The sequence below is a fragment of the Mobula birostris genome, chromosome 13, assembly GCF_030028105.1.
Source record: "Mobula birostris isolate sMobBir1 chromosome 13, sMobBir1.hap1, whole genome shotgun sequence".
Classification (NCBI taxonomy): domain Eukaryota; kingdom Metazoa; phylum Chordata; class Chondrichthyes; order Myliobatiformes; family Myliobatidae; genus Mobula; species Mobula birostris.
This window is the reverse complement of record NC_092382.1, coordinates 65791586-65799683: the sequence shown is the minus strand read 5'-3', so window position 1 is coordinate 65799683 and position 8098 is coordinate 65791586. Positions and strand designations below refer to the sequence as shown.

General features: G+C 44.0%; 1 protein-coding gene across 1 annotated transcript; it reads left to right on the top strand.

Moving 5' to 3' along the window:
- Positions 1–1025: 1025 nt before the first annotated feature.
- LOC140207975 (probable G-protein coupled receptor 139) lies at positions 1026–3235 on the top strand. Its single transcript, XM_072276508.1, has 2 exons — positions 1026–1143; positions 2337–3235. The coding sequence occupies exons 1-2, from the start codon at positions 1026–1028 to the stop codon at positions 3233–3235; spliced, it is 1017 nt and encodes a 338-aa protein (XP_072132609.1).
- Positions 3236–8098: the final 4863 nt, after the last annotated feature.

Here is an 8098-nt window from a genome sequence, read left to right as displayed (position 1 = left end):
GAAGAATTCGCAGTAAACCGAGACTGAGTACACATGTTGAAGATTATTAATCTACTACTATATCAGGATGACGTGAGAAATACCAGTCAGCCACTTGTAGAGGCAGAGTAAGACTGCGTGCAAAGAATACTTATCGGCCACTCGGTGATCTGATCCACACTGTGCTGGAGGGATCCCAGTTGCCGACAGTTAATTCCATCATCCCCTGTCTCTGTTTCTGCCTTTCTCTCCCTCACCTTCTGTCTTCCTCCTCCCCGCATATCTGCCGCTCTTGTCTACTCGCTACTCCCGGCTCCCAAGGGAACCCCTCTTTCGAGAAAGGCTGATAGTCTTTCTCTGTTATAAAAATTAACACATCCTAAGCTAATGCCGCTGTTCCAGAACCGCTGTTCTGCATTTCTTATTTTACACACACCAAGGAAGAATCACTTGTGATTTTTGACTTATTTACCTCATTCCTTACACGGGATTTTAAAACAAAATACATACATTTGTTCATTATTTAAGGACCATTTTTTCAACTTAATATTCAGCTAAGTCGACTGAAATATTGTTAACAACAGGAATTCTGCAGATGCTGGAAATTCAAGCAACACACATAAAAGTTGCTGGTGAACGCAGCAGGCCAGGCAGCATCTCTAGGAAGAGGTGCAGTTATATTGTTAGTTTTTTTTAAATTTATTTTTGTAATTCGAATATATGTAATAGCAGCAGTGCTTATCTACACACTTCTTCCTCAGCTACTGGGTAAACCAAGGGTTAACTCTTTCTGTCATTTCATGGAAAATAAATAGCGCCTTTTCAAGTTATGCTGCTGACGTCACCGGGGGGTTCTCTCTCTTATTAATAAGAGTCGCTTTCACTCAGTTCCCCCAGTTTCAGCGAGAACAGCCTCACCTGCCACGGACAGAGATCCGGAGCGGCACAAAGAGGAGAGTAAGGACAGACCGGCTCGTTCTGTCATGGATCAGAATTCGGGATGGACGGCTTGGAATATAACAGAAAATGGGAAAAACATCTTCTGGATGGTTCCATATATTTTTGCGCATGATGAACGGATAACGGTAGATTTTCGAGTCACGAATGTTTTATTCACCATTCAAGTGATTTTCTTCCCTGTCCTCGGCATCATTGCTCTTCCCGGTGAGTCTCTGTCCAAAGGTAACTTATGAAACAAAATTTAACTGCACATTTTCCTTTTGGCCTGTACCTCTCATAATAATAATTAAGGCTGCTGACACACATACCAGTTGATAATTAAGCAAATACACTTCGATAATTTACTGAATCCAGGACTCCTGCCTAAGGAAATATGTGCTAACACTTGTGATGATCCAGAGCGGGTTTACAACAACAGTGTATCTTATTATGTCTTATTCCTGTGGAAAGTGTAACCTTATTGTGAACATTCCTTCTCCATTTCTCCCTGGTCGTTTTAACCAACATCAGTCGGAAGACAAATTTCACACAAACTTTAATCACTTTCCAACTTTCACGAGCTGCCTGAGTTTCCACTGAAGCAAAGGAAGCATCTCTCCGCGAATGTAATCAGGACGTCCCTCTCCTGCATCTGACCGTCTTCCTCCCCACTGTGTTCTTAAAACTGCATATTCCGTTTGGGATCAAAAATTATAGAATGTATATTTCACACCAGGTGCATTTGACGATGTTTAAAGCCTAGGTAACACATTTCTGAAAACATGATAGACTTCCGTAAGTTCTTGAAATATTGATCGTGACGTATTTTTATGGTGACAAATCAACTTCATTCTTGCTGAGAAAATAAAACGTATTTGAGAATATAATGAATATCATACGAATATAAAGGCAAAGCTACAACAAATAGACGGTGAGCCTCGTGGTATAATTTGAAGAGAATAACACTCCCTCAAAGTCGAGAAACGGGAAGAGAGGTGCAATAATTGTGATTTGTGCTGCTGCTCCATTTGCAAATCTCGTTGCCCCTGGTGACGGACAGCGGCGGGAAGCTGCTCTTTGTCCAGAGGTGGTTCCTCTCAAGGATACTAACTTCACGACAGTCGAGATGCCGCAGATTTAATCGATGATGCGCTATTCGGCCCTTTGCCTCAAAAAGTACGAAATCCATCAATCGTCAGCCATCGTTATCTGTAACCTCCGCTCTCTGTTTCTTTACCGATATTCGGTCCAACATATTGCATTGAGTGTACACACATTTGCAAAGCAGTTTAACTTTTGCGATTGTTTTATTCTGTCAGGTACGCTCATTCTTGACATTGTCACATACAGAAAAGTGGATTACTTTATATGTAGATGCTTCCTGATGTGTTTACCCTCATTGATTCCTATCTTCGCAGTGAACATGGTGACCATATTCGTCCTTTCTCGGGGAAAGTGCGGCCTCTCCAGAGTTGTCACTTGCTACCTGGTTGCCATGGCAGTGGCGGATCTGCTGGTTCTTATCCTCGACCTGATATTGAGCAAGATTCCACTTATGTACGTACCAATCGACGTTTTCTTCCGATCAGTGACCAAGGGCTGTAATATCCACGCTGTTCTCCTTTACACCGCAACCGACTGCTCCGTCTGGTTCACGGTCACGTTTACCTTTGATCGGTTTGTCGCCATTTGTTGCCAGAAGCTGAAATCAAAATATTGCACCGAGAAAACCGCTGTCGTGGTTTTGGGGACAGTGAGTGCCATTGGCTTTTTAAAGAATATTTACTGGTATTTTAGACTCTCGGGGTACTACACGTGGATAGCTGTTCCATTTATTTGTAGGGGGAGAGTGCATTATTTGAATTTATTTATCGCGACTCAATTTGAACTATTTTATTACATCCTCACCCCTGTATTCCCATTTGTGCTGGTTCTACTGACGAATTGCTTCACCGCCAGGCACGTCTTAGTCACGAGCAGAGCGCGCAGAAGACTCAGTTTTCCTGGCAACGGACAGAGTGCCAGAGACCCGGAGATGGAGAAACGCAGGAAATCCCTCGTTTTATTGCTGATCGTCTCGGGCAATTTCATCTTGCTGTGGGCACCTTTCACTGTGTATTCTGCGTGGAATCGGCTGTATGCTTTTGTCACGTATGTGCGCCCACCTGATTCGCTGCGAGAGCTGGGCGCCATTCTGCAGCTTCTGAGCTGTTGCACGAACACGGCCCTTTACACCGTTACGCAGACCAAGTTCAGGGAGCAGCTAAAGAATGTGGTAAAATCACCGCTCTCTCTCATGTTTGTGAAGAACTCGTGACGTTGCGGCGTCGCTCGACCTGAAACCACTGAAGTTCTATCCACTGTGGGCAATTTTTGTTCCTCTGGGTCCTGCGATATCCTTGTTCCACTCACACCTCCCAAGCGGAAATTACATAAATTTTTCATTATACAGCTGCAATGATCGTCCCTCATTCGCCGGCCTATCTCCTCATCTCTGGCCTACTTATCCAATTTACACCGTAGTTCCACCCTGCAATCCTTCTGGCCGCCCAGATACATTAGTCCAGGTGCAAAGCCATTCTCCTGCGAGGTTGCCTGGGTTCCCAAAACAACCCGTTCATGCCCTACATTGACGGCTGAATTGGTGCTGTCAGTCCAGTGACGTCTGAATTGGTGCTGCTTCCTGCACCCACGCTGAGTTCGTCAATTTTATTTACAACTTACCACACCGACCTCAGATCAACTTGTTCCCATTCTGACACCACTTGTCTCTCGCTCTCTCTGTTCCCAACACCACAGATCCGTTAGAAGCCCGAATTCTATAAACAGTCCCATATTGGCCTACACACCCCTAAATCAATGAACGTTTCCAAATCGGTGTGTATCTCTCTGTTAGCGGACTCTGTTCTAAGTCTGCGCAATCTGGAAATAAGTACATATCACAAACACGCTGCAACCCCATAATAGATCATTCCAGAGCAGGAATCATTTCAAAAATTTTCGAAAATGGGGGAATTTCGACATTAAAAATCCGTACGCAACCCAAATATCTAAGTTACTACAAATCTGTGTGCAGCCGGATATTCGACAACACGCTCTAAATCTGAGCATATCACCAAATCCGTGTGTACCCCCAAGGCAGAGCACACGCCTAAATCTGCATGCATGCCGAAATCCAGGCGCAGCCCCCAAAAACTCTGTGCACCGTATACATACCGAATTTACCTTAACTCTGTGCAATCCCCAACTGAGTGCGGATCCCAAACACGCTGACACCCACCACATGATCCGAACAGTATCCGGGTCAAAGAATAATTTCAAACTGTTCGCAAACTGTTTGCCATAAAGTAACAAGAATACTGTTGAAACTTCAAAGTGCATTGATTCTGAAAGTGTTTATAAATAAAACAAAATTCAGATACGTCACACTACAAATCCACAAGCACCACATCTCTGTGAGAAACCCGAAATCCGTAAACATCCCCATATTAATCTGCATGCTCCTAAATCAACGAGCATTCGCGAATCAGACTGCACCATTATACTGGTGGCCACGTCACTGAATCTGTTCGGATCATTTGACCAGTGTGAAATCCCCTATTTGCCAACACCGCCCTAAATCAGAGCACTCCACAAATTAGTACCCACTCCAAACAGGCTGAAACTCCAACATCCGCAACAGATTAACTCAGAGCAGGAATCATTTCAAACCGTTCAGAAAATGACTGTTTCCATGATAAAAATCCGCACCCATCCGAAAATTCAACTGCAACTGCAAATCGGCCGATACACCCAAATATGGTGTACCCAAAATCCGTGTGCACCTCCATATTAGACATATCAGACCCTACATCTGCGCACATCAGCAAATAAGAGCGAACCCCTAAATCCATATGCATCCAAAACCCGCTGACAACTTCACATGAACATTAGGTTATCCAAATGCAGGAGTCATTTCTAACAGTTCACAGAATAGCTGCTTCCGCTTTCAAAAATCTAGAACAAATTCAAAGTTCGATGTACATCTGTTATTAAAGTATCTATAAACGAAAAGACCTTGAGACATCCCCAGATCCGTGTGTACTCAAACTCGCCGTGAACATCTCCAAATGTCTGTGCACCTTCAAATACAAGTGCGCTCCTGCAAGTACGATTGTTTATCCTGGAGTGAGAATCATTTCGATCTTTTTCACAAGATGGCTGAATCCACATTGAAAATAGCAAGAACAAATTTCGCTGTTGAAGTGCATTATTTATTAAAGTATCTCTAAACGAAACAACCTTGATATTTGTCATTAACCCAAATCCACCAAGACCCACAAATCGAGATGCACTCACAAGTACGGATGGACACCCATATCGCTGCTCACTGCGAACCTGACAACACCCTTTGGATACACATCAGCTTATCCCAGAGGAGGAATAATTTCAAATAGGCCACTCAGTAGCAACCTCCATCTTAAAAATCATAGTAAGAGCAGAGATGAAAATTAAATGTGTATTTATTAATAAAATACCTCTCAATGAAACAACCTTGAGATTCGTTACAACTCAAAATCGACCAATATCCCCAAATCCGTAAGCACCCTTAGACCGTATGCACCACCAACCCAGCTGACACCCATGTACGCACATTTTATTTTCAAAGAAGAAACATTTTAAAAACATGGGGGTGCACAGGCAAGTGGGGCTGCACACGGATTTGTGGGAGCCGTTGCATGTGGAGTTGTGACAAATCTCAACATTCCTTTACTTCCGATATTTTATTAATTAAAGCACTTCCAATTATGAACTTTGTTCTTACTGTTTTATAAGGTGGAAGCAGACAGATTGTGATCTGTTTGAAATTATTTTGCTCAAGAATAATCTAATGTGCATGTGGAGATGTCAGCGAGTTTGCGGGTTGCGTGAATTTGGAAGCCGACGCAGATTTGGGGTTCCACAAGGATTTTGTGGTGCGTGCTGATTTGGGAATGTGCACAAATTTAGGGGTATGTTGGCAAATATATTTGCACACCGATTTGGGGTGGGGGGTGGGGAGTGAAAAATCTCAAGAATGTTTCATTTATAGAAACTTTAATAATAACTGCTGGGTCTGCCAATTAAGATTAGTTAACTGAAAGGACTGGGCAATCTCAGGTCTGAGGCAGTTCAGAAAAGTCTACACTGCCAGCTGGATATTCTGATGGTCTAGGAGTTTGCCAGCACTGGACTACCAGGTATCCTTAAAACGAGCTATAATGTCCGAAAGGGATTTGCCTTTTATATGTGGACTTCGGGAAAGTTCGCAAAAATCCCCGTGCTGTCGGGCCGTCATTAAAATGGGTTCCATTACCTTAGCGACCCATGGCTTGTCTTACATCGCCCGCCCGACCTGGTTTCCAGTCACGTTCGGGCGTCTGTCTGGGACTGGGGAACCTACTCTGTGTCCCTCCCCAAGAAGTTCCATATGTAACACTGAGGAGTGCGCGCAAATCCCCGGGCAGGAGCTGGAAAACTTGACAAGTTTGTGTGAGCCAGTTGGTTGTCTTAGCGGGTTAGGAGATTAATTAACGGTATTCTATACCACAGGCGCGATCCAGGGCTTTACAATTGTGATTTTCCCCACAATTTTCGGGGAAACTCACTGATATCTTCCCCAGTAGAGTTATCTACTGCTTCTCTCCTGTTCCCTTTTGATTTTGTTTTCTGACCTGTCTGTTCCCGACTAATAGGTGTTAATTCGGGGACCCGTTCTGACCCGGCACCTCGGCGGAAACAATAGCCGACGCAGAGAGCGCCACCTCGAAATCATGATTCATTTGTTAGAAATAGGTTCTTTCTTGCGTTCAGTTGTAAGTTGTTGGTGTCCCATTTGTTAGAACACCATAACATGTAATCGAGGTCAAATATTTCATTTTTAGCGAGTCGAAAGCACCGCCATAAATCCAATCCCCTTGACTCCAAGCATATGACTCACTAGAAAATGTGACAGAGTACATGCTATCCCCTGTTCTCAACCAAACCTTATCAGCGGGCGATCCTGCAGGAAACCAGCAAATTCTTTGTCTTGTACTTTTCGACTTCCTACATCGCGGTGTCGTTTACCGGTACTTTCGTTTTAGGATCACTCGGGCGTCGCTCGTGAGGCGCCGTTCTTGCCGGTTTACCTTTAGAGGGGTCCACCAACCTACTAGGACGGTAACCCAACACTTTTCAGAATTAAAGTGTACTTAACAGATGTTGCAACATTCGCGAGCCTCAGTTATACACTTATACAATCCACTGATTATAACAGCGAACATCTGGGTCACAAAGTGGATCAGTTTTATTTTAAAGCAATTTTAAATTTCATGGTTCCCTGTCCCTTCTCGCAGTTTTCTTCTTTTCCTTACCCGAACGCAGGTACACTGATCACCGGCTGGTGAGGGACAACCTTTTCTGGCACAGTCCGAGGGGCCAAATTCTCGGTCAAGGGTTCACTATATCGCGTTTAAAAGGTCCCATCCTCGTCGCCAAATTTGTCAGGCCAAGTCAAATCACGTTCGGACTCAAATAGTGATATTGTCGGAGAATACAAAACAACACTCGGACTCAGATATTTGAATGTCTTTTATTTCCGTGGCCATGTGAGAATCGTTTCTCAGAGCGGCGATTCTGAATTTACAGTTCATAATGCTCAATTTTCATCAGTCACACATTATCATTATCCCAATAAACTCTCTCACCAGTAGTTTTCCCCCTTTCACCTTGTTACATATACCTGTTACGGTGCATTCTCCAGTTACCTTATAAGGTAACCGTAGCCTTCAGCCAGAAGCAGATGACACCAGGTGGTTCCCAACCTTCACAGAGTGTTTTGACCCTTAATCACGACACTCTCCAGTTGGTGGGCCGGCAGTGGTGGCCAAATCACTGCCCATCTCCTCTTGGCTTCCAGCTCCCCTCCTCTCGCCTACTCCAAATCCAACAAGAGGCTCGTTCTGCCTCTTCCCCCATCCTACAAACTGCTTGATTTTTTTGCTCCTTTCGTCCAGGCGCAGATCTGAGAACAACCGCTATGCTGATTTCGCTGGCCTTTCATCTTAAGTACATGCACTCTGGTATTAGTTATTTCATGTTTCATGTTCAGCGAAAAAAAAAAACGGGATGTCCACGATGTCAGTGCCTTTCATGTTCCTATGAACTTCAATCAGGCCTC

Excerpts from the sequence above, each read along its gene's own strand:
- LOC140207975 (XM_072276508.1), top strand. The coding sequence starts at position 1,026 with ATGGTTCCATATATTTTTGCGCATGATGAACGGATAACGGTAGATTTT. Across the intron at positions 1,144-2,336 it reads CGGCATCATTGCTCTTCCCG|TGAACATGGTGACCATATTC; the intron begins GTGAGTCTCTGT and ends CTATCTTCGCAG.